Below are 27166 nucleotides of genomic sequence, written 5' to 3'. Positions count from 1 at the left end.
CTCGCAGAGAGGAAGTACTTCAGCGGGCTTCCGGTCGCAGTTTGATGACGTAAACTTAATCGTTTTAATTAGTGAAATTGGAATAAAGGCCAGACATAAAGCGTCACAAATGTATGTTAATAAACACAAATACGTGTCATAAAGAGACAATAATGTGATGCGTTTTACCTTGTTGTTTAAATATAATATTAATCTTTTATAACCTCATGGGCATGCAACATGTCATCGTTAATAAATACATTTTTAAAAAGTGTTATGCTTAATTTGGCAATATTGTAGTTGCACTTTGAATCCAAACCAACCCGTAACTCTAATTGTATTAAAGACGTAGGGTCTGTGCATGAGTGCATACTTGACAACTGCATGCTTAGATCCAAATTAAAGCTGCGTGATGGCCACAACAAGCATCCGTTTGAGCATTACGCAATCAGTCAAGTGTAACAGCTTTCATGGTTTGTGGTCTTTATTTATGATCAGCAAGCATTTGCTTCAGAGGGCTGAAATACCAGAGACACACTCAGACAGCTGAGTTGACGGCCCTGTGACTGTGTCAGGACAGATGGATTTAAGCGCGGTGAATACTCAAAGTACACGCGCACACACGCACGCACACACACGCACATGACAGTCGACATGAAAAGCCCTGTTTGGGCTAAGGGGGAGGCCGTACTCATCACCTGGTTCCCCTTTTCCTAATTTAGGCTCATAACGACATTACCCCGAATAAACTTCGAGTCTGCATGTCCAGAGCGGCTGCGCTGAATGCGAGCAGCCTGGGGGAGGCGGGCTGGAAGCTGCTCGGGCGAGAGACGACAGGCTGGCTGATCTTTAACTGATTCATTCTGAGTGGAGATGACTGCATTCCTCCGATTTGAGATAAGAGCGAGAGACTGAAAGGCATATTTATGCGGAGGGGGGAGGAGGACGTCTTGCGTTGGAGGGGGATGACAGATTGAAAATCTTCTAAAGGAACTTCATGGATGGCATGAGACATCTGATAAAATGAGCCATTATTAATAATTACATAATGCGATGAAAAAAGATTTTATTGTTTGGCTGAAATGAAAATGATTCAATACATGAGATAAGGAACACAACATATGGTAAGGTCGTTTACGGTTGACCATAATTTAATTTATTATACAATTAAAAGAAATAACTCTCAGGCTCTTTGTCAAATCAGAACAAACAAGGCTGATTGGAAAATCCGATTACACAAAGAAGACATTGTCAGTCTGGTCTAGAGTAATAATATATCGTGTTGCAAACAAACCAATGATGGAATTATCTCCAAATAAACTGATAATGTAATCAAACCCTCTCCTCTTCCTGCTGGAGGACCCCCATAGGACCACTGTCCTTGGATTTATCGACCAATCCGCTCCTCGGAGGGGAAAAAAATACGCGTACGGGCTGCAACGGGAGGAGCGCGCATCGCGCAGGGTTGCGCACACAGAAGACGTAGCTGTGGGCGAGAGGATGCAGTGAAGGAGCCTCCAGTTTCCACCAGCTTATTTAACGGCCGCGGGCGCAGCTTTGACATAATAACGAGAACAATGAGCGTGATCCAGGCCGGGCACGACGGCGGCAGGGGCAGCCGCACCGACAACGGCGGCGGCTCCCCGAGGCTGCAGCACTGCGCTCAGCCTCCCAACAGCAGCGGCGGCCGGACCAAAGATGCGAGATACCAGCAGCAGCAGCAGCAGCAGCAGCTGCAGCAGCGGCATCACGGTGGCTCCATGCTGAAACAGCCGTCGCTCAACGAGCCAGCCGACGTCGTGCGACGGGCACTGGACTTCAAGTGCCAAGGCACCCAGTGCTACAAGGATAAGAAGTACCGAGAGGCGATCGGCAAGTACCACCGCTCTCTGCTGGAGATCAAGGGGCTGTGCAGGGTGCTGGGGGACCCGGACACCGGCTCCAAGCCCCCGTCCCCCCTCCTGCCGACCATCAGCAAGTCCTCGCTGACGGATGAGCAGAAGGGAGCCATGGAGAACACGGAGCTGGAGTGTTACAACAGCTTGGCCGGTAAGACACTCGCACGCGCACACACACACACACACACACACACATATATATTTACGCACACACTCACTGTATTTTCAAGAGAGAACGATTCTGGGAATATCCTGAGCTCATGAATGATTCATGAGGATGAGTCATTCTTAGGCTTACCCCACTATCTGCCACACTTTTCTTTGTGATATCCACTTCATGATGGCATACTTAGCCCCCTCCCCCTCCCCCCCTTGGCAGTCAATATATTGGTCACATTAAATAATTAAAACCAAAGAAACCCGTCCTTGCTCGCTGCCTGCCAGAACACACAGCAGTATTTTCTGCTGTATCATGAAATTCAAACATCGACTCATTATTATCAATAACTTTTTTCTCTCCTCCTGTCTTTTCCTCCTTTCCCACACAGCCTGCCTGCTGCAGATGGAGCTGGTGAACTATGAGCGAGTGAAGGAGTACTGTCTGAAGGTGCTTCACAAGGAGGGGAAGAACTTCAAGGCTCTGTACCGATCCGGTGTGGCCTACTACCACCTAGGAGAATTCCAGAAGGCCCTGTACTACCTGAAGGAGTCACACAAACAGGAACCGTCAGGTCAGGACCGAGTGCCATCTCAATGGTGGAGTTCTTCCACTGAGATACTGCATGTATTACTCTACTGCTATAATTAGCGAACCCTTTCAAAATCATGCATTAATTACCCTGCCAAACAGTTGTTAGAATCAGCACAACCTGGAGTGATAACAATCCATCATAATGTAATAGTAAAAATAAAGCTCCAACAGAATGCACACTCGGCCCTTTTCACTGTCGACGTTTGAATTTGTCGTACATGAAAAGAAGAGTTGTTACTAGTAACGTTAAAGTGTCCAAGTAAACCCTGACAGTGTGACCGGGAGCCAGCATGGACAATACCAGGACATTAAAACACGAGATAAATGGAATTCTTCCATTATTTATCATATGATGTAGTCCTTTGCCTTTGCAATCTACTCACAGACTTTGAGGCGTGCCACCGCAAAGTCTGTGAGGATTTAGGGCTGTCGAGGGCTCCCTCGAATACATTTTAAACCCTTTTCGAACACTTTTCATGGAAGTCCGCATTTCTGCAGACTTTGCCGATGGGAATTACCAACCATAGCAATATGACCTTAAACACAGGGTTACCAGTGGATTCGTGGAAGCCGGAGATGTAAAAAAGAGGATTTAGGGATTAAAGATGGTCCATAAATACACATAAAAGCAGAGGAATGAAAACAGAGATCATATTACACGCCGGATTTATTCATCAATCACTTCATTTAGTAGCCTGGAAGATGTTCAAAGCAGGGAGTAAAACTTTTCTTCTTAAATACCCACAATTGTACGTGACATTTAATGACGTCGTCATGGTAACGTGATTTGTCGCAGCAAAGTGCTGACCCGTTCGTATTTATACCATTTCAGTCCTCACGCTCAAATACCTTTAAGGCCTGGAGAGGGGGACATCGGGATCGGGCCGAATTATGTGATTGGACACAGGTGTGCAGGTGGGCGTGGACGTCAGGTAACGACTGGCGGTGGGAAACACTTGGCACCAGTGCAGGAGAGGAGGCCGGTGACTGGCAGGAACCATTATATGAAGAGAATATTTAGAGCTGTTTGCAGCCATGTCAGTGGAACTTCTTATTAAAAAGATGTGTCAAACAAACAAAATGTATGTTGACTTTAGGTCTTTTTTACAGAGCCGGTTTATGTGGATCGTTTGCGTTCACGTCTATTTGCTTGCGGTCTTCTCCTTCTTCCTCTTCCCTGCCTTTGTTTTTGCATTGCCTCACCTCTTTGCATGTTGCTGCCACCTGAGGAATAGTGGAATGAAGTGAGACCATTGGCAGGTATGCGCACTGCGTCACCTGCGCGCTAGTAACCATAAATCACGACTAGCATCCAAAACCCTTTTTATGTTCTTCTTCCACGGTTGTTCCAGCCAGACTCAAAGGCTTCGGCATAAATTGGAGAGCAGATGAGGGTAAAATTGAATAAATAAACCACATTTATGTAAAGTATAATTTTAATAAAACACTGTAACATCCAGGGAGAGAAATAAAAGTGTAATACTATTCTGGGGCCCTCCTAAGTACCTGTCAGGGACCTGCAGCGGTCCCAGGGCCTTATTTTGGGAACCATAGCTGTGAATAACAGAACAAACTTAGCTTCTTGCTTTTCTCACTCAGTGATACTGTTTGTGATGTGGTCCCTTTTTTGTTATATGATGCATGTATGTGTTTTTTAAATGGGTGCCATGAATTAATAGTAGCACTAATTAAAATATATTTTTTAAACGTGAACGTGCGATTCATCCTGATTAGGGAAAACATCTGTCATAGATTATTCTCAAGATTCAACTATTTTATTATAATTTTTTTCTCTTAAATGGTTCATCTCTTTGAATTTGAGCTTTGCTGAAGTTATAAAAACAATCAATAACTGCACTTTTGTTCACGTTTCACTTGATCGATAAGATAATTGTCCGCCGGCGTTGGTTCTGTGGGAGCCTTTTAACAACACGCAGGATTAACTAGAAGAAGAAAAACATGGCGTTGTATCTGGAAACTAAAAATAATTAGGAAATGCACTGGCATTACAAAGATATATTCCCAAAACAGGGACTGTGGCTATGAACTCAAACACAGACATCTCAAATCCTGTTTCTTTAACTGGTTTCCACTGTGCAACAGTTGGCTGTATCAATAATGTATAATCCTCTTTTTTTTATGACAATGAAAAGAAAAGGTGTGCACTTACTTCTTGGCTTTTTGGTTAATAATTCCCATAACAACCAGCTTCATTGAAGGCCGCAGTCCACCCTTTATCTCTCCGTTATACATTTTCACTTGTAGTTCCTGAAAAAACACTTCCAAAAGTTATTTCCTGGAACCACTTTGCGATGTCACACTGAGTTCACCTTATGGAGGATTTATGTGCATATTGATGTGCCATTTCCTGTCCGAGCAGGAAAGAAATCAGCCTTTTCCCGTCTTTGTTTTTCCAGACACCAACGCCATCCGCTACATCCAGTTGACAGAGATGAAGATTCGCCGGAGCGTCCAAAGGGAAAAGAAAGAGGCGACATAAACGCTGTCCGTCGGACGACTTCTCACCCGTTACTAACTTCAGCCCAACCGTGTGCCAACCAGACCGTACACACCACGAGTCACAGTCCAAAATATTTGTTTGCTTTTGCCTTGCACAACATCCCGTTGCCAGTTATGTGATTGAACTTCATTGTCGTGTGCCTGAAAGCACCTTTTGTTTATTTTATTCTTCTGTATTTTTTTAGAATCGCATCCGATGTGAGTGACTGTGAATACATCCCAGGCATTTTTTTTTTACTCTTACAAAGTGATGCACTGCCAGTCCTAACATTGCACATACGGGCCGACACTTGTGATGGAGACGGGATCAACAAGTTCCCCAGAGCGAGTCCAGCATGTCTGCAGGCGAGTGGAACTGCACATTAGCGCGTGCCCTCGCACAAGATGTCTCTTGAATGGCACGGAGTAAATGAGTAACAACTACACCGACACGCTTTGATTGAAAAAGTACAACAAAAGACACGTTTCTTTTACACTCTCGATTATATCTGTCGTAAAGGTGCTTTCATGACGTAGGTATCGAACTCAGAACGCGGAGGCAAGAACATCAAGAGCACGTGGGTGCTCGTTGCAGTGTGAACTCAAGAGACATATCACGACATATAAATGGGCTACTTTCTATGAATCATGAACAAATATATTAGAGACAAGCTATTTGTGTGTATTGATGCCAAAACAAAAGCACTTCATTCACAGAATTATTGTATCAACAAATACTGTATGTTTATTGTAAAATGTATGCGTGTAATAAATGTGTGAAGTACTTTTCGTTGTTGTGATGGATTTCCCCTCGATTTCCGGATTTCCACTTTTCTTCTATATGTTCCCGAAAGGCGGCGTGTGTAAATAAATAATTGAACCAAAAGTGATTTAAATTATTTCATAGCCGTTGACCGTGCCGCTGTGAGGGTTGAGTAATAAGTTGATTTTCAACGAATATTATGCAATGGAGCGTGGCGTCGCATTGCAGAAGGAGAAGTGTTTCATAACCCAAACAAAAGATGGCAGCCAGTTTGGGAGAAGTTTGCCTTTGGTTTAAAAACGTCTCCACTGTAGCCTACGTTAGCTACCTGAAGAGGAAACATAACAGATTTAAAAACTCATTCAGTAGTGAGAAGAGTCTTTGAGGATTCTGCAGTAAGTCGATCTTTCTGCTCCGCTTGGCTCCATTAATACAATCTGACGCTATCATAAGAACAAACTAACTCCTGAGGTCAAGATGCGGCTCGTTAGCTGCTAATGCTACATTGTGCTGCTGCTAATGCTACACTGCTCTGCAAAGTAATGGAAAGAGACATTCGTATAGCTTCTCTTTTTGGGCCAGTAAATCAAAACAATGAGCTGGAAGATGTTTAAACATGAGGGGGAACTAAAGTCGGGCGATCGGTTGATCGCTACGAACCACTTTCATCGGGCACATCCGTCGTTATTAGAAAGATATAGATTTTGATACCCATTAATTCTACTAAGAAACACAGAACTTTATACAAAGTAAAAAGGTGACCCAGCTGGATTGTTTACCATGATTTTACTCAAATCAGTGTGTTCCAGTGCAAATACAAGTCAGTCCATAACAGCATTATTCTCCACTTGAACAATGTCCATCAGCAACAGTCAGGTCAGCTTATTCGTGGTAACATTTCAGACAGAAAGCGACACCGTGGCGCCACCTCAGACAAGAGCGCTTGGGTTCATCGAGCATGTCCACATTCTGCACAGCCCTCGAGAGGAAAAGCATTCGCGTTTACACGTACATGGGGTCACTCGGGAATAAGGACAGATCTCAGAGGGTGCAGCCCGGGAGGCCACTCAACATTTTCAAATTTAAAAAGAGATAAACAGGCATGAAGACCAGGCATTTTTGGATTTTTAAATAATTGATCATTCTTAGCTCTTTTTTTAAATACCCCACACATTTGCCAGTCGACAGGTGGGTGTGATTGCATCAGTAACCTGGCACTTCCTGAAACTCCTCCAGTATTCTTCTTGTCAAACAGGTTGAAACTTAGTTGTAATGCATACTTGACCCCAGTCTAGTCCAGACCAACACAAGTCGGATGCGGAAACCAAAAATATGCACAGACCAGCTTATATGCATTAGGCTCAGTTAAATAACTTTTTGGATTGTTGGATTTGGAGCGGCAACGAATGATTTTTAATTATCGACTAATCTGTTGATAATGTTCTTAATTCACTTAAGCCCACGTTGTCATCAAATTGCTTGTTTTCTCAGGAAATAATGATCCAAAAATCCAAATAATAAAGAAGATGAAAAAAAAAAAAATTGTCTCACATTTGAGACGCTGCAACTCGGGAATGTTTAACATTTTCTATCCATAATACCGATTCAGCAACTCATCGTGTCGGCTTTAGTTGAATCGAAACTATTTGCCCCCTTTTTTTTAAATGATGTTGAAAACAACAACATGATTATTGAAAATGTAACAGCCACAAACTAAATGAAGCAAGTAACATGTGGCACCATCTCTATAAGAACATTCATAAGTCAAAAATCAAGGCAAATGCAATGAATTATAAAACAATAAATACAATACAATTAATACAAACTATCAGGAATGAAATTCCACATGCCGCCAGGGCCTGCTTCACCTGTGTGCCTCTCAACACTCGTTTCATCTTGATCAACAACTTGAGGCAGACAATTTACAGATTTACAAATACAATATTTGCCTTTTTAAAATTCAGGAGAAATGTTTCTCAACTGGCGGGTCGGGATCCAAACATCTGGTTGAGACTTCCTGACAGTGTTTCGGTCCCGACTCAAACCAGAGCAGCAGCTGTGCCGGTCTTCTTTACAGTAAAGCTCTCCATACAGGCCTGGAGACGGAGTTACCAACGCACAGAGGGGCTCATATTATACAACCCCCCCCCCCCCCATCTCCTGGGATATTGCTGTGTACAGGTGTGACGACGGGTATCACAAAACAGAAATCCATCAGCCACGAGCACAGTGGCGTGAAGTATACAGAAGAGTTTACGGGGAAAGTTAGAGAATGAGAGACGCGCTTTGACCATGAAAAAGAAAAACCTGAAGATTCACATTCATGATGCTTTCCAAAAGTGCACTTTGTTGAATGCACAATCTTGAAGTAGAAAAAGAAAAAATTATGTAAAGCTTTGTGAAACCGTCGATGCCATTCTGCCATAAAGCCGATAGTTAGTTCATTCCCAAAGAAATCAATAAAAATGACAAACGTCAGGGTTTCAGTGTAAATGAGAGACATTAATAACATTCCGTCGCTCTAATGCATTCACAAAAAAGACCTGGGTATCCTAAAATACTTCTCCTCGAGGCCAAATTTGAGGATTATCACAAACTGCAATACAACAAATATATTAATCGTAAATGACTTCCTGTAATTTAGCGGCAATATTATAGAAGTGGAAAGGTGAGCTCCCCTCCCCCCTTAAAGTCCTGAATAAAGCTTGAACAGATTCAGTCCGTCAGTACCATTCGACCCAGAACTGTGAGAATCCAAACGGCTAACAGCAGGGACAGTCGCCTCCTTGTGTTGGACCGGTGAAGGGCGGGATGGGGCCCAGTTAGCACCAGAATCCAGGTCTGTAGCGGTACGGGGAGTCTTTGGGAAAGCTGCTCTCTGGTCTGCAGAGCGGTACGGTTCCGTCCCGGCACTGTACCTCATCCAGCCGATCCAACAGGTCCTCTTTTTTTCTTCGGGGGGAGTAGGGCGTCGGGGCCTCCATGGGGGTGGGCAGGACCGCCGGGTCCCTACCAAACTCCAAAGTGGGAGGAGTCTCTGTGCTGGAGGAGTTGTGGGCGGGCGACTCGCCGTTACCCAGGTTTTGGCCGTTTCCCCTGGGCCTCGCGTCCGCCCAAAACCTCTCGCAGTGCGCTCGTGGCGACGGCCGCGGCCGGGCCACAAAGTCGAGGGTTTTGGGGCGTTCGGGGGCACAGCGGCGGCGGGGAGTTGGAGGGAACACAAGATTCGGATCGGGGAGCCGGGGGAACTCCGGACAGTCTTCTTTTAAACCTCTGAAGCCTCCTGTTGAAGAAGAAAGAAGAAAAAAATGTCCATTTCCAGAGCAAATTTGATATGGTTTAGGCGAGTATCAGGGATTTATCAAATATTAAGTATTAACGCACACCAATAATACTGTATATCACATAACAAAAGAAAACATCTATAGGCTATAAGTATCAACCTTAACTCCCATGACTGCACATGTACTTTACCTGCGTTCTCGAATGCCGTTTTCTCTGGCAAGGGTTCTAGATTATTAGAGGCGCAGCTCTTCTTGATGGCGCCGTCTGAAGGCGTCCGACGCAGGCCACGCGAGTAGCGCGGGGCACACGGCACGTGCGTGGGCGTGAGAGACTGGTGGGGGTTGCGCTTGAAGCTCTCGAGCTGCGTGTTGACCAGCGGGTTGATCGTGGTCCGGAGGACCGGGTGCCGTTTGAGCGGCGAGGCCAACGGCTCCTCGCTGTCGGAGCGCAGCAGCGAGCGGGTGGAGTTGCAGTCGGACACCGACGACAAGGACAGCAGGGTGGAGGAGGGGGGCAGCGAGGAAGCCGAGGGCTTCAGCGGGCTCTCCCGCCGGAACAGTCTGCGGGTCGGGGGGCTGGTGCTCCGCCTCGGGCCCCCCGTCCTGTGGAAGAAGCCTTCCCATCTCGATTTGACGCCCCCCTCCGGTTGGGAGAGAGTCAGCAGGTTGCAGCCCAGCCCGACGGCTGCCAGCAGAGCGCCGCAGCCCAGCAGGACGAGCTCGGACCGCCGGCCCCCGCCGGGACTCTTCCGACATGGCGGCGTTCCCGGAAGCTGCCGGCTGGCGCAGTACTCGTCTCCATCCCCGTCAGCAGCGGGAGGAGCAGCGGGAGCAGCCGCGTTCCCCTCCTTCTGGAAGGGGATGCAGAGGTAGGACTGACCAGGAGCTGCTCCCGGCTCGGTCGTGAAGCAGCAGTCTTCATTTTCTGGAAACGGGATCATTCACATCATCTTACAAAGCACGTACACCGAAGACCGATACACAGAAAACTAGAACGGGCACTCGGTAGAGCGCATACCTTCGCATATCACAAGATCGGGCATTGAATTATGAACATGTTGGCATTAGTTGCATGCCAATTGGATAGAAATTGACCGAGCTATGGTAAAAAAATGATTTTGACCTATCCTTGACCTTGACTTTTGACCCGATTGATCCCAAAATCTAATCAAATGGTTCCCGGATAATAACCAATCATCCCACCATTTCATGCGATTCAAGAATATGTTGACCTTTTCATGACCTTGACCCGATCGATCCCAAAATCTAATCAAATGGTCCCCGGAAAATAACCAATCATCCCACCAAATTTCATGCGATTCGGTTTAAAACTTTTTTTGTTATGCGAATAACACGCATACAAATAAATAAATGGCGATCAAAACATAACCTTCCGCATTTTCAATGCGAAGGTAACTAGAACGGGCACTCGGTAGAGCGCATACCTTCGCATATCACAAGATTGGGCATTGAATCATGTTGGCATTAGTTACATGCCAATTGGCTGAAAATTGACCGCGTAAAAATAAGATGTTGACCTTTTCATGACCTTGACCCGATCGATCCCAAAATCTAATCAAATGGTCCCCGGATAATAACCAATCATCCCACCAAATTTCATGCGATTCGGTTTAATACTTTTTGAGTTATGCGAGTAAAACGCATACAAATAAATGGCGATCAAAACATTACCTTCCGCATTTTCAATGCGAAGGTAACCAGTATTGTTGCAGATCTATTCACAGAGAGAGGCTGTCGTTCATATTGCACAGTGGACAAGCCCCAAAAACCTCAACATTGTCGCTTGAATTCCGTATGCAAGTTTGTTTTGCCGAGTGTGCGCGATGCTTTTTCCGGATCAGCTTGGTTATGGTCACACTGAGAGTCTTTCTCCTTCCACGTCTCCCCGGACAGTCTGCCACTCTGGCAACCTCGAGCCGACGGCTGCGTCGTCGTGCGGAGGGTGCAGACCGCGAGTCGGCCGGAGGAAGCTGGCCCCGCTTACCCATCTCCACGAGGCTCGGCACTCCGGGCACTGCTGGACTGTGTCTGGGGGATCTGCGAAGGTTCGGGGCGCTGCAGGACCGCTGCCTGCTGCTTTCATGGGGCGGCTTCACACTGTCAGGGTGACGGGGTGGAAAACGGATCATAAAATTAATTATTACTATTATCTTTTTGTAAAATTACCTTCATAAACTAACATTAGCAATTTCCAAAACGTCACCACGGCATCCTTTTATCCGATTAGACATTTGTGTGAACAAGTCATAATTAGCATATTAAATCTTTGAGAAGTCACGGTGACCTTTGACCTCCAACTCCTAATCAGAATCTGTTTATTGCCAGAAATGTTTACACAAACGAGGAATTTTTTTTGGTGAAAGGTGCAACATTTGACATGACAAACAACAATCAACGCAACAGTGCAAAGTGTGTATTAACTTAAGTATAAGATAAGATAAACAAATAAGATAAAGATAAACAAAGATAAACAAATAACGTTAAAGTGTTTAGGTGTGTGTTTCAAGAGACATGTGTGTTTAAGTTAAAAGTGCATGTTAAAGTGACATGTGTGTGGAGGAGGCCTCCAGGCGGGAAGAAGACGGAGGAGGAGTAGGAAGAAGAAGAAGGAAGAGGAAGGAGGAAGAAGAGGAGGTAGTCCTGGGGGTGACAGAGTCAGTCAGTGGGGGACCCGGGCTCCATTGATGAGCCCGACTGCCGACGGGAAAAAACTTGTAATAATTTCATCATTATCGTTATTGTGTTTTTTTATTTGTATCTTTAGTTGATGCTCTGGCGTGCACCTGCTGCTTTGATCCTGCAATTTCCCCTCTGTGGGATTAATAAAGGAATATCTAATCTAATGTTTGGGAAACATTTAAGAAATTCCATTAAATGCCGTTTTTAGCGAATAACACCGTCACCAGAGCGGAGCGGACGGACAGCCCAAAAACGTAACGCGAGGCATAAACGCGCGACCCAACAACGTTTCGGTTATCTGGAGACGGTGGGACTGTTCCTGGACTCACCTGGCATCGGCGCTGTGCTCCCTGTAAGGGCCACACTCGCGGGCTCTGCCCTTTTTCCTGGAGCCCTTCCTCTCACCCACCTCTTCATCCGGATGAAGACCTGCGTTGCGACCCCAGGCCGTACAGCCCTCCCGTGGAGTGACTGGAGAACATTAGGAGAACGGCCATCGAGGGCAAATATTAAATCCCATGAATAGCTGAACGGAGAAAACCCAAATAAATGGAGACATCCCATTGGAGAATACACACACACACACACATTCTGTGCTCCATGGTAATAATGAGAAGTCTCTCATGACTGATGGCGCTTACGTTGGATGGCTCTCAGGCGGGACATCATCGGCGGGCTGCTCGGCGGACTGGAACCGCTGCTGAGCAAACTCCTCTGGCGATCGTGTGAGGGAGACGCCTGCACTGTGATTTTGTGCTGAAAATCTAAATAAGGATCATATTTTTTTTATTTATTAAACATAAGGCATTCAATTGGAAATCTGACACTACGAAAAAAATCTAATAGCAGCATCTAAGACATGCTGGATTTAACTTTCTGGATCCCATTTTTGCAGATATGCCCAACGCAGGGAATTCATAGCAACAAGATCACAAAGCAACGGTGGTCCAGCGCAACATGGGTCACACGCTGGAATACAGCACTGACATTAAACATACAATTATCCACATTTCTGTGATTCTAAAGTGTATTGGTGGAGTCAGAGATGGGAAACGGCCAAACTGTATGTCACATCATTAACTAGCGTGAGACACTGAAGGTACACTAAATGTATAGACATGCCGTTTTAGCTTTACAAGAACAGTTTTGTTCTCTAATTTTATTGGTTTCCGTCTCGACTGCCAGGTGATGTGGTGGTTGACGTTTCTTTTGGAAATCTTCTTTTTTTGTTTAGCCATATATTAGATCACATGTATTCAGGGATTGACTGTGTGAGCTCCGTGGTAGCTCTGACAGCTTGAAGGAGTAGCAGCAGGGGGGGCGGGGCTTAGCTAAAGGTAAAACTCCCATTTACAATGAAAGATTGCCTGCATTGACACCATCTCCATTTTTTGTTTATGCATTCTACCATTGACAGTTACTTCATCCGCCTAGAAGCTGGACAGAGAGCTCGGCAAATTAGATGAACTGTTGGGATGAGAACTTCACCAAACCTCAGACGGACAAGATCAGTCACAACTTCCTTCAAGACAACACCAACAAAGCTCAGACATCACACGGCTTGAGTGACAGTCTCCTGGATATTGATGGCGTCACAATACTGAATTCAAACTGGAGGCGAGTGCGATGCGATTATTAGATTTAAAAGTATGTCCAATATGGCGACGGCCAAGTAGCCAACGGCCTCGAGCTTACGTCGACAACATTGTACAATTTCTCAGGCAACATTTAAAATAAATAAAAATCATGCTTATTGTGACAATCCATTCCAGACGGTATGTCGTGCAGTCTGTCCGCGGTACCTGAAGGTAAGCTGATCCGGTTCCCGTCCTTGAGCTTCAGGCGGCTGCGGCGGAACTTGCCCTGCCGGCTCTCCACGTGAGGCTTCTCCTGGTAGAGCTGGTGGATGATGATGTTGAGCTCCCGCTCCAGGATGTGGATCTCCCGCTCGGCTAGTTCCTGCTCGCGCCTCCTCAACGCCTCCTCCTGGCACTTCTGCTGCAGCGCGGCTTGGGTTAGCTCCTCCTCCCACGATCGCAGCTCCTGAGGGAACAAAAAATACATGTAAAAAAAAATCAATTTAAAGGACACATATTATGCCCATTTTGCCACAAGTTGATATGGTTCCTTGGGGTCTTAATGAAATGTTTGTAACATATTTTGGTCAAAATACCACAAGAATCATTTCAAACAGCACCCTTTTTACCCTGTCAAAAACACCTCCCCACAGGGAGGAGGTTGGATCACTGGTACAGTGGTGCCAGGAGAACAGCCTCGTCCTCAACGTCAAGAAGACCAAGGAGCTGATCGTGGACTACAGGAAGCGGAGAGGAGAGCACACCCCCATCTCCATAGACGGAGTTGCAGTAGAGAGGGTCAGCAGCTTCAAGTTCCTCGTGCACATCTCCGAGGACCTCACATGGACCACGCACACCACTCACGTGGTGAAAAGGGCCCAACAACGCCTGTATTTCCTTAGGCGACTGAGGAAATTCAACATGGCCCCCCGCATCCTCAGAACATTCTACACCAGTACCATCGAGAGTGTTCTGTCAGGTTGCATCACCGCCTGGTACGGGAACTGCACCGCCCTGGAGCGTAGGGCGCTACAGAGGGTGGTGGGGGCGGCGCAGTACATCGTTGGAGGTGAGCTTCCTCCATCCTGGACATATACCAAGCGCGTGGGCCAGGGCCAAGCGGATGCTGAAAGACAATAACCACCCCGGCCACAAACTGTTCACCCTTCTACCGTCAGACAGGCGATACCGCAGTATCAAGTGCCGACAAACAGACTGAGGGACAGCTTCTTCAGTCAGGCCATCAGGCTGCTGAACAAGGACTGAGACCCTCATTAACACTACACACTAGAACATATTCTGTGAATATCTATGGCCATGGTGTATATTTTATTACATTGTTTATATATATATTGTATGTATATACATATATATATATATAGTCTCAAAAAAGTGTATATTTTATTACATTGTTTTATATATATATATTGTCATGATGTATATTCTATTACATTGTTTTATATATATATTGTTAATACTTTCTTCTTTTTTTTGTGTGGATATCGTATAGTTTATTCTCATTCTTATTCTTTTTTTAGTCTGCTACTGCTGTCGGGTGTTTTGCACATAAGAATTTCACGAACCGATTATACTTGTATAAAAGGGGATGTGACAATAAAAACTTGAAACTTGAAACTTGAAAAAGATTGACCCGTTTTGAGTGCCTGTTCCTTTAAATGCTAATGAGCCAGCTCCCCTCTCCCCCTCCCCCTCCCAATGGCCCAAGGCCATGTAGCCAGACTCCCTACATGGGCGTGCTTCAAAATCTATGTAGACGTTGGTGGTGATCCCATTTGATGCACTCAAGCATATCGTTTCTGACAGAGGAACCATAACAAGCCGCGTGAGTTTTTTTTTTTCCAGCGTTTTTGTGTTGGGAGACATGCCAGATACCCAAATTAACGTATAGAAGCACTAAAAAAAGTGGAATCTTCATAATATGTCCCCTTTAAAAAAATCTATTAAATCTGTGAAACAGCTGCAATGAACTTCAAACATTAAAGGTTCCAATATAAATATATTCTATCATCCATGTCTATAGGAGATGAGCTGAAACTCAACCTGAAGACCTCTTTACCTTCTCCTTGGTCCTAAGTTGATCAAACATCTCCTGGATCTCCAGTTTCCAGTCATCCTGCAGAGAGTGGAAGGACTCTGCCGGCATCTCAAAAAAGCCGGACTCTTCGATGGCCGTCAGCTGGTCCAGAATTAATGTGAAATGCGGCCGGGAGTGAGGGTCGGAGCTCCAGCATTCTGCGGCACACGATTAAAAACGGTCTCAAAACCATGAGCCAAATTTTGCCTCAAACAAAAATGTATTTGGGATTTTAAAAATTGTTCCAGAAAGTCATAACATATTCCCCTACTCGACTTTTCTAATGACGGTCTCTTACCTTCCATAAGACGTACAAAGGGCTCCGGGCAGGTCGAGGGAATGGGCAACGCCAGCTTGTTCATGGCCACACCGTACGCCACTGCAAGACCATCGATGCCACGGAAGGGAACTTCTCCCGTCAGCAGCTCCCACAACAGCACGCCAAAACTTTATCGAAGAAGAGGAAAAATACATAAATCTTGAAATACTCATAAATACTATTTGAATATACACCGTAAACAAATGTGCAGGTGTAAAAACACAGACGGCATAATGAACAGTCTAGTTCTGAATGTCAAGCAGGGTGTTTACTGAAATAAAGTGTGCGTCTACAGCAAAGGTCAAAAGGGGGATAGAAAGGCACTATTTGGCAGCCATGTAAATACCAAGGTGAGACAGAAAAGGTCAACAGAAGAAAAGCTCAACAGTGAAGCTCAGCAGCAAACAGCTCCACGAGATTAAATGCCAAACACACACACACACACTGAGAAAAAGACCTGCAGCAGATCAAAAAGACCAGAAAGTGGTGTGTTAAGTTATGGCTATTTTTTTAATTTTTAAAATCGTTACCTTACAGCTTATAACTGGTTCTGTTATCAATCCACTAAACCAATTCTAGTAAATGTGACCAATTTAACATCAGCCCGAGATAATAAAAAAAATACTGCATGTGATTTGGAGAACCTTTTGAACGCTTTGCATTAAACAGTCAAACCAAACCATTAAAATCATGTCGGATTTTAGTTTGACCAACATCTATTCTACACTTGCGTATAAGCGAGGCCTGAATAGTCCGAAGCTTCCTTCAGAACTCAAAATCAATGTTCAAATGCTGCTTTTTTCCATTAGTTCTGCTAATCCTGCTTTGTGTTGTTCTAGACATTTCCAATAACTGCAGAGTCCAAAACCCAAAATGTATTGAAAATAAAAGATAGATGTCATCGTTTCCAAAACGTTTTCATCTCATGAATTATTCTGGTGCAATCCATATTTGTTGGCGTTTAGCCTTTAACATGAAAAAGCTTTTCTCGCACAAAGGGAGCTAAATACCTGTATTAATTAAAAAGGGAAAGCAGCAATACAACAGCACCATTAATTACTGTTATACAACCAATAACAGAACATCTAGGATATTCATCCCTCGTTTTAAGTATCGATTGGGGAGACGGGGCAACTCCTGAAGACATCGGTCTTCTTCTCATTACTGGGAAAAAATTAAAGAATAAATCACACATTCAGTCAGGAACAGCCTGGCAGTTGATGCCGCTGCATGTGTGAGGACGAGAGACTGTCAGAGAGGGAGAGCGAGGATGATGACACATTGCAGCAAACGGTCTCATAACACCAACGCAGCACTGAGAACATGAATCACACGCTATGATATTAACATATGCTGCGTCATCTTTGCTTGTGTGGTCTTACAATCGGAACATCATGAGGTTCACATACAGAGCAAGAGCCAATCAGCTCCAGGCAGTAAGGGCTGAGGCATTATTATTTACATTATCTATTAATCTGCTGATATTATCCACTTAACCCTTGTGTTGCCTTCGGGTCAATTTGACCCGATTCAATGTTTAACCCTCCTGTTACCTTTATATTTACTAACATATTTTACCCTTGAGGTCAATATGACCCCAGCTATTAAAATCTCCAGAAAATTATTAGACTTAATATTGTTTTCCAAGTTTAAGTGTGAGGTACTTTATGTTTGTTTGTTGACTCCCGAAAGAACACCGACATTAAACATTGAATCGGGTCAAATTGACCCGAAGGCAACAGGAGGGTTAATCCATGAAATCGTTAGCTCCATAGAAAGGTCACCATTTAATTCACGGGGATGTGTTTTAATTGCTTGTTTAGCACGACCAGCAGTTAAAGCCCCAAAGATTTAAATAATAAAATAAGTCTCACATTTGAGCCAACACACACACACAAACTCAGCTGACTTAAATGTGCGGCTCTATATCACGCTGCGTTGCGTTAACATCTCTTCCATAAGAGACGCACAAGAGGAACTTTCGTGAAGCGCCGATAAAGTTCACGGTGAATGTTACGCGCACTCTTTACCCTCGCCTAGTCTGCGCTCCGTTACCATGGCAACTGCTGCCAGAGCTGAACCTTCGCTTGTGCGCGGTGAATAAAGCGCGTCTCTTTTCCGGCCCGCCGGTTCTCAGACCGGCTCTACCTCCTCGCCGCGGTTCGCTCGCTTCCTCTGCCCACCTCCACACGTCGCTACCCTTGGAGAACGTAGACGAGCGGATGACTTCGGGCGCCATCCAGGCGTAGGTGCCGGCGGCGCTCATCTTGGTGGTGCGGTGCCACTCTCGAGCCAGCCCAAAGTCTGTGATCTTCAGAGTCTTGTTGCTGAGGTCCTCCATCTCAACCCTCTCGAGGATGAGGACTGGGGGGGGGGGGGGGGGTCGGCGAAGGCGGAGCGGGAGGATGATGAGGGGATGAGGAGGACGTGGTGGGAGGGGGGGAGGGGGGGGGGATGCAGATTGGCAGGTGGGTTGACGGTAACGTAAAATAAAAAGGTTTCGGGTCGTCGCCACAAGGGATTGTAATGTCGGGGAGGGGCGGGAGGGGGCCCGTGATCAAATATAACGCAAAACATGGTGGACGGACAAAAACAGGGTGGTGGGAGGCCATGATGAAAGGATTGGATCAAATCAGAGTAGAGAAAGAGAAAGAGAAAGAGAGAGAGAGAGAGAGAACAAACAGAGAAATGAAGAGACAGTGAGCCACTACAACAGCAGAAAGCACAGAGAAAAGAAACCCCACATGCCTTTATCAACGCTAACGACCTCACCGGGTAACGGGACATTTTAAACAAACACCAATACTACAGTTAAACTACAGGAATAGCCTGTGAGGAGGACACGCCCGTCCACTCCGATAGGCTGTCAAAAACACAACCACATGCACTCTCTCTCTCTCTCTCTCTCTCTCTTCTCTCTCCCCCATTCAGATCCACAATGCCAGGCCATCTGCTGCGGCCGTGCCCGGTGGAGAGGGCGTGTCCGCAGGCTGCGGTGCACACGGAGCCGCCGCCCCCCCCTTCATCTGCTGCTCCGATGCTAAAGAGGCACTTTTCTAAAAGAAACCGAACGCCGGACGTGTGGCCGAAGCAGATCCGGCTCGAGAGGAACACGAGACGAACACAGCCGAGTCCCTCCCGAGGGCAAATGTACAGTATGCACTCTCTGTAATGCACAGCGCTTTGGAGGAGAGCGTCTGGTAAACGGCACGCTGTGGGAGGGAGGCGAGAGCTGAAGGTACAACCCAAAACAGAACTGTTGTGGATCAAGTGATTGGAACTGCTAGATGTGGCTTACAAATACAATATATAAGTGTTCGGTGCAGGTTTCACGTTTTCCACGTTCGAAATCAGCAAAAAGTGGTTTCTTGAATGCTGCGACAAAATAATGTCCAGTGATCAAGTCACTCCACGCTCTGGTGTCACGTTAGTTAAAGTCAGGGGAAAGGGATACGGAGTACACCCAAAAGCAGATTGGGTTATATTTGAAGAAACTATTTAGGTTTGCTAATGCTAAAATTAGATATTTACACAGCCGACAACCAGATTTAGCGTGAGGGGAATGAGTCTGTACGGGTGTTGGCGGAGCGTTGCCGAGATCAGAGGAAGGTCTCCAACAGAGCTCATTCCCCCGCCGATATGTCGGCCTGAAGAATATCACATCAGCGTCACATTGGTGTGAAGATATGTGGCTCTTTTTGTTTCGCTGACTATAGAGCAAAATGAATCCTTCACGTTCACTATCGGAGTAAATAGACATACACTACCGTTCAAAAGTTTGGGGTCACTTAGAAATGTCTTTATTTTTCAAAGAAAAGCACTGTTTTTTCAATAAAGATAACATTAAATTAATCAAAAATACACACTATACATTGTTAATGTGGTAAATGACTATTCTAGGTGGAAACGTCTGGTTTCTAATGAAATATCTCCAGAGGTGTATAGAGGCCCATTTCCATCAACTATCACTCCAGTGTTCTAATGGTACGTTGTGTTTGCTAATCGCCTTAGAAGACTAATGTCTGATTAGAAAACCCTTGTGCAATTATGTTAGCACAGCTGAAAACAGTTATGCTGGTGATATAAGCTATACAACTGGCCTTCCTTTGAGCTTGAAGTTTGAAGAACAACATTAATACTTCAAATATTAATCATTATTTCTAACCTTGTCATTGTCTTGACTATATGTTCTATGAAATGTTCAATTCATTTGATAAATAAAAGTGTGAGTTTTCATGGAAGACACGAAATTGCCTGGGTGACCCCAAACTTTTGAACGGTAGTGTAGGACCGACCTGTCGTCTCCTTAAAAATGAGGCGGGGTTGATGCCGTTTATAATGTTTTTCATCTTTGTTGGGCATGCCAAGATAGTTTCTGCAGATATTGGGTCATGAAAAGAAATCCGTGAACAAATTTGACCTGAAAAATCTGGGGATCACTTAAGTTATTCAAAGCGGGTGGACAAAATATGATGTCAAAACCACCAAAGCGGGCCTTCGTAGTAGTTTCAGCATGTGCCACAGGTTCGATTCAATTTCCATGTCATACCCCTCCCTCTATGCACATTCCAAGGCTTTTTCTCCACACTGTTAAATTGAATGCAACAAAATTAAAAAGGGAAACCTCACGATGATGCAAGAGGAAAGTCTGGGGATGACCACATTAATCCGGGGCATCATGAGTATCTTTAAAGAATCCAACGACAATCCATCCAATCGTTGAAATACTTCCGTCTTGATAAAGTTGGTGGACCGACTGACCGTCTTAGTCGTCCCGAGAACCCACGATACCAACGTGGCTCAAGATGAGACTGGAAAGAGACTTGTGTCTTTTTTTTTAGGGACCGGGCTTCATAATATTGCCACCAACCACTTCATCACCGCAGTGATGCGTCACAGGGCGGAGTCTCCGTGTGCCACATCCCGAACCGCCCATTAGAGTTTCTCTATGAAGTGGTTTAGACCCACTTGACCAGCAAATTAGGGTCACGTATGAATCTCTTATGCTGGTGCAAAACAAAATGTGAAATACGGTTTGATTTAATTCTATAGAATACAAGAATAAACTCACACCTTACTGGCATGCTGGTTTTTAATCACATAAAAACCTAAATGTGATCTAAATAAGAAACTCTGCATTAGACCCTCGCTTGGATTAAAAGTAAAAGAGTGGCCTGGCATGATGCCCTGTATCCCCCCCCCCCCCCCCCACATAGCCTGATTTAACACTTCAAAATCAGCCTATAGGAAGTGAAGCGCCTGAGCTGATCACCAGCCAATGGCAGGCCAGGAGCTGGTTGTATGGACAGTCGGAGCGACCAATAGGGAGGAGGCTGGGGCAGAGCGCCGGACAAATCCTCAGTAATAGGCTTGGGATTTAGGGGATCCAGTTGGGTAAAATGCAAGATTACAACCGCTCCACAGAACACACACGCACACTCCTTTTGCTTTCTGCTCTCTTTTCCAGAACAGTGATTATTATTATCAGTGCAGCTCACGGCGTGAAACATGAGCATCTATAATTATATTACCGTCCATTACAGGATACCGTAGCTTTTGCCACAAGCCTGATGACACGGCAATTTCTTGATTCCCATCGAGCTGCTAAAACGTTCACTCTGAAACTATGCAAGACACAAAGGACTACCTTTTTAATATTGATCAGTTTTTAGCATATAGCCTGTAATCTGACTCAGAAGCTGCTGGAACCCATAGTGGTGTTTAAAAAAAAAAAAGGAGGTTCTTATTCTTACCCAGAATAAATCCAAATGATGTCATAATTTGTTGAATTGATTTGATTTAAATCGTCCACTTTTATGATAAGTGATTTATCTTTTAAAGCCATTTTGTCAAGAAAAAAAAAAGAAAGAAAGTATAACATTCTCTAGTTCTGGTTTCTATAATCTGAGGGAATATATCCGTTTTACACATAATATTAAAGTGAGTTTTGGACCAAAATAAGCAATGTGAAGACATCTCATTTTAAAATCCGTAAACCAATCACCAAACCCTAAATATAATTATCATTAATATTCTGTTGACTCGAAAATCCTGAATAATTTTGGGAGAAATTCACAAAAGAAAGCAGAAACAACCACGTGATGCGAGAGAGAGAGAGAGAGAGAGAGAGAGAGAGAGGGGGGGGGGACCTTACTGTTGCTGGACTTGAGGTCCCGGTGGATGATGGGTACGATGGCCTGGCTGTGGAGGTACAGGATGCCCCGGGCGATCTGCACCGCCCAGTCCACCAGCGTGCACGGAGGGATGCGTTTGCCGGCGAGGGCCCGGTTGAGGGGCCCGCCCCGGGCGTACTCCATGACCAGACACAGGTTGGGCTCCTGCAGACACACCCCCAGCAGGCCCATGATGTTGGGATGGTTGAGCATGGCGAAGAGTTTGGCCTCCTGGCGCACGCTCTCCAGAGTCTGCTCCGCGTCCTCGTCGAGGTCCCGCCGCGCCGCCTTCACCGCCACCTCGGCGCCCCGCCACACCGCGCGGTACACCTTCCCAAAACCGCCCACCCCGATGATTTCCTCCAGGGTCAGCTCGGAGAAATCGATCGCCAGGACTGAGGAGGGACGGAGGAATAGAGGACAACCATTTAGAGAGATGCAACCATTACCATCAGTCAACAGCACTCTTCATAGGGCAGTTACTTTATAAAAAAAAAAAGGTCAAGGTCCGCTTGTCTGGAGCTGGTAAAGAGTCACGCTTTTACTCTCGAGGGCGAACAAGGACCTCAGAACCGGGTCACTCATCTTTCACTAAGCCACCCGAATGCCCCACACACAGGAAGCGGGGGTGCTGCCCCTCCTGCTGCTACACATGTGTGAGCGTCTGTCCTCAACGTCTGGCTGGGACGTGAGGAGGAGGGAGAAGGAAGAGTTGAAATGAAAAGGTGCGTTGGATGTTGGGAACAGGAGCCTTTTGGGTCTGTGGCCGTACATGCTGTGGATTCCTAACCCGTCGACTATAGGCAGACTGACCTTGATGAATATTTCAGGTGGGATGGAATAGGGGAAAGTAGGCCAGCTGCTGCCGAGTAGGGAGGAGATGAAAGTTTAAAAGAAAAAGACAAAGATGGCCAACGTAGACGGCCGAGGCGGCGTGCTCCGACAGGACAAACGGCATTTAAATTGAACTTGTATTTGCCTGATCAGCACTGATATGAGATGTGTGTGTGGGGGGGGGGGAGCTCCTTTTGCACACAGCTGGCACCAAAGTGTTCTCACTTTGGATCCCACAATGCAGTGCAATGCATTTAGAGCGGCTCTTGCTTGTGCTTACCGTGTGGGTCTGAGGCCTGGCTGCACATTTAGCTGCAGGAGCCTTTTGACATGACTCCCTCTCTCTTTCTTTCTCTCGCTCTCGCGCAGCACACTCCTGGTGCTATACCATTGTATGCACGTCGCGCTAGTGCATTGCCTTAAGAGAGCCATAACAACACCGTTATACAATATCTCATCATGCTAACCAACAGGACCAGTTGGATGCTCCTTCTGCCGAGGATGGAGCGCATAGTGTGTGTGTGTGTGTGTGTGTGGGCTAGCATTAAACAGCATTGACATGGCAGTGTGATGAATAACATAGAAGCCCAGAGAAGCTTCGAGGATGCCCGGGGCCAGCCGCGTTCTAGGCCACCCGAGAGTGCGCTGCGTCTGCTGCCGTGACACAGCACTCTCACCGGGGGTTCGTGTGTCTGGCCCGGTGACAAAAGACGTAGGGACACACAGCAGCAGCAGCGGCAGCAGACCTGGGATCGGTTTGAGTTCCGCACAATGGGATACTCACGGTGCAGAGGAGGCACCTGGTACTGCTGCTCCGAGGTGTCCCGGATTTCCTCCGGAATGCCGTTCCCGTTGCTCACATAATTGGACGGGAAGATGCCGACCCGGTCCGCTATCAAGCCGGTCCACCAGCCCTCGTCTCCGGACACCAGGGAGTCTTTGGACAGGACCTCCACCAGGTCGCCCCTCCGCAGGCTGAGCTCGTCTTCCGCCGTCGCCTCGTAGTCGAAGACCGCGGTCCAGAAGCCCGGCTCTGCGGGCGCCGCATCCGGCGCGACGCCGATGCCATCACCCGGTCTCGGCCAGCGGAAAACATCTGCCTCGGTTTCTTCCGACGAGGAAACGCACGCCTTGGGACTCACGATGCTGTTTAGAGCGGGTTTGAAGACATCCATGGACGCGATCCATAGGGGCGACCTGGATCACTGCAGGCGCATCCACCTGAGGCGGCTGGCTGCGGCGGCTCGGGGCGCACAGAGTCTGCACACACACACACACACACACACACACACACTACGTAGCGGCTAATCCCGCACACAAACCGTGCAGGAAACTAGAAGCGCCATTGTGCAGCATCGTCTGCCTGCCTGTCCCCGCTGGCTGCTAACAAACACACCGCTCCGGCTCGATGGCTCTCAATGCACAATCCTACACCCAATCATCGCCGAGGCCCATCGGACGCAGACGCCTTTATTTTAAGCCAATCGTAGCAACGTGCGAACCATCACTCGGCTTCCTATTGGTGCGCAGGCACGTCAGCAGCCGTCTAGCTCCCGCCCTCCTCTCAGCGTCAAACGCGTGTTCTCACAGCGTGAACCTGTGGACCGGCTGCACGACGATTAAACACACACAAACACACACGCACACACACACACACACACACACACACACACGTATACACGCACACACACACCCACACACATACACGTACACAAAAGTAAACGTCTTCTTTTCAAATTGTCTTCTTTATTTAGTTATTGACAGCCCCCCCCCCCCCGCTCCCGGTCAAAAAACAAAAATGACCAAAACATAACAAATTACTCAATTAATGTTCAATTCCATGCACAATTCCCTGAAATAAAAACAGAATCCATAGAAAGGAGTAAAAAACAGTCAACATAACAGTCAAATGAACAATCCCAACTACTTCAGTGATGTGATGAGAGGATAACGTGTGAATGTGTGTGTGTGTGTGTGTGTGTAGGTGTGTGTGTGTGTGTGTGTGAGAAAGTCAAACAAAAGCCTCTTGAACAGGAAGAATTCAGAGATTCTCCCTTTTCTTTTTTTACTAGATTGAATTCCTTCCTGTCCTTGAACACAACACAACAGGAAATAAACCCTACATGTGACGAGGTGAGACGTCAGGAGTATATTGGAGGACAGCTGTGCGCAGTTCAGGTAAACCAGTATTTTAAAAAACAGTGGAGATGCAATAACAGTGTTTCACATGTTTGGTCTGCAAGACTCAACTTCAGTCCACTTCCTGACACATCTCACTGGGATGTTTGCATTCTGGGGTTTATTTATATATGCATGTGAGATATGGGATATCATCAGTCACACGGATGTTGTACATTTAAAAAAAAGAATGTTAATGGGAAGATTGTGACAGAAGATGACGTTCGTCTGGAACCCCATTGGTGCCAAAAAATAAATGGAAAGTAAAGTCACAAAAGAAAAAAATATTTACGTCTCGTCAATATGTTTAGTTACTACATGAACATTATGATATACTGAATCAGAATTATGAAAAGTAAAAACTGTTGCTTTCTACGTCGAAATGATGTGATTAAAAAGGGATGTTTTAGTCTAGAAGTCAGAATTATGAAATATAAGTCAAAAAGGGGGAGGTAAAAAAATTACATGTAGTGAGATACGAGTCAAATTTGTCTCTTAAAGATAGCAAATCAAACTTTTAACTCATTCAAAATACAACTACATTTTAGCTCACTAAACTAAAATTATATAAGTCAAAGTTTGAACTTTTTTGATAACCTCATCTCATTCTTGTTTTGTTTTCATTAATTTTTACTTTTTTTCGACATTTAGATTGTTTTCTTCTCAGATTAAGCTCTTTTATTAGATATTGGGCACCGTGGAGGGTCTTTTAGCTGTGAGGTGGCAGAGAAAGAGACTTAAAGTGAGAGAGACAGGACCCTCTGATAATTATTCAAGCTTCTGTGCTGGCTTAAAAGAAAGAAAAAAAGAAAATATTTGCAAATTGTAAACAAAGCAGTTCCTGGCTCCTATACAGCATTATATGAAACACACACACACACACACACAAACACACACACACACACACACACACACACACACACACACACACACACACACACACACACACACACACACACACACACACACACACACACACACACACACACAACCTCCCACAGTAGGCACCACGTGGTCTGGCTCAACACTACCAGGGGGCTTTGCTCGATATTGATGCAGATATTCAATTCAATTTATTCAAGATATGCAGTCCAGTGCAACCAACAGATATGGAGAGCATTGATGTAACGTTATGAGATACTAGACAGAGGACCGCTTTCACAGAAATGAAATAAAAGCATCTGAATTTAAAAAAAAAAATCTTCCCTCGACTCGATTGGATGGAAAAAGCAAAGTGAAATGTGTATTTTCCAAATAAACGTATTTCATTTCATCAATAAAACTGCATCACAAAAATAAATCCACACCTCCATGTGCCAAGTTTGGGACGACCCACTTGTGGTTTTTCACTGCAACATAATTAAATAGCAGCAATCATGCACTGATGCAAAGCATTACGACTGTTTCGTGAAACCTCAAATAACACCCTTTTTTGGAGATTTTAAAAACTTTTATCGTGAGTTTTGAAGATTTTGGTTTGTTTCGGAAACCTTTTAAAACCTATGATCTCAAAAAGCAATTCTCCATTTCTTAAAAATTTATCCGTGGACAATGACGATAGGATATTTGGATTCAAAGACAGATAACCGGGCTTGACGTCAGTCAACCGGTGTTTACATGTGAACCAGAAAGCTGCTTTTATTTCACAATAAAAGAAACAAAACAAATTGATCTCAACATTTTGACATCTCGTTGCAGGAATAACATAACCACCCATTACAATATGTTCTGTGAAACAAAAGTTGAAAAAACAGTATTCACTCCATTAGAGATGCACCGATCAGGTTTTTGGTGCCGATCACTGATCACTGAAATCAGTACCTGCCGATCCGATAATACCGATCACCGATCACGGTGTCGATTGAAGCATTCTATTTAATGTGTAGCATTATTGCCTAGGACTATGAGGAAATACATATATAAAGCAACTCAAACATTAAAGAAATTACCGATTTCTTTAAACATTTAGGACTTTTACTTTGAAAAATGTCCTAATTGATACATTAAAATTGTTTGATTGCTATTGTAGGGGATTTCAGTTATGTATGGAACACATCTGCATTATTCATTTCCTGGAACTCTTGGGGAGATCTATATACAGGACTTTTTTTAACAT

General features: G+C 45.3%; 2 protein-coding genes and 1 long non-coding RNA gene across 5 annotated transcripts; 1 reads left to right on the top strand and 2 right to left on the bottom strand.

Moving 5' to 3' along the window:
• The first annotated feature begins 81 nt into the window (after positions 1-81).
• LOC130202017 (tetratricopeptide repeat protein 9A) lies at positions 82-6389 on the top strand. The gene is made up of 3 exons (XM_056427283.1): positions 82-2028; positions 2426-2608; positions 5046-6389. Exons 1-3 carry the CDS (start codon positions 1557-1559, stop codon positions 5126-5128), a joined length of 738 nt encoding a protein of 245 aa, XP_056283258.1. The 5' UTR covers positions 82-1556; the 3' UTR covers positions 5129-6389.
• Positions 3278-5138, bottom strand: LOC130202018 (uncharacterized). The gene is made up of 2 exons (XR_008833277.1): positions 4959-5138; positions 3278-4896 (listed from the first exon to the last, which is right to left on the bottom strand). It is a non-coding gene; the product is annotated as an uncharacterized LOC130202018 (long non-coding RNA).
• Positions 6390-6659: 270 nt separating the features above from the next.
• Positions 6660-24254, bottom strand: map3k9 (mitogen-activated protein kinase kinase kinase 9). Of its 3 annotated transcripts, none has more exons than XM_056426036.1 (11): positions 23657-24254; positions 22020-22433; positions 18049-18229; positions 15845-15993; positions 15529-15704; positions 13677-13917; positions 12516-12638; positions 12204-12345; positions 11180-11292; positions 9365-10099; positions 6660-9173 (listed from the first exon to the last, which is right to left on the bottom strand). In XM_056426036.1, exons 1-11 carry the CDS (start codon positions 24045-24047, stop codon positions 8713-8715), a joined length of 3126 nt encoding a protein of 1041 aa, XP_056282011.1. In that variant the 5' UTR covers positions 24048-24254; the 3' UTR covers positions 6660-8712. The 3 variants fall into 3 exon arrangements, with proteins under 3 accessions (XP_056282011.1, XP_056282013.1, XP_056282012.1); XM_056426038.1 differs by having other exon boundaries at positions 23673-23920; XM_056426037.1 differs by having other exon boundaries at positions 23153-23747.
• Positions 24255-27166: the final 2912 nt, after the last annotated feature.

Source organism: Pseudoliparis swirei, chromosome 11, assembly GCF_029220125.1.
Source record: "Pseudoliparis swirei isolate HS2019 ecotype Mariana Trench chromosome 11, NWPU_hadal_v1, whole genome shotgun sequence".
In the NCBI taxonomy this organism is placed as follows: Eukaryota; Metazoa; Chordata; class Actinopteri; order Perciformes; family Liparidae; genus Pseudoliparis; species Pseudoliparis swirei.
Note: the sequence above shows the minus strand (reverse complement) of the source record. Positions and strands in the feature narration are given on the sequence as shown.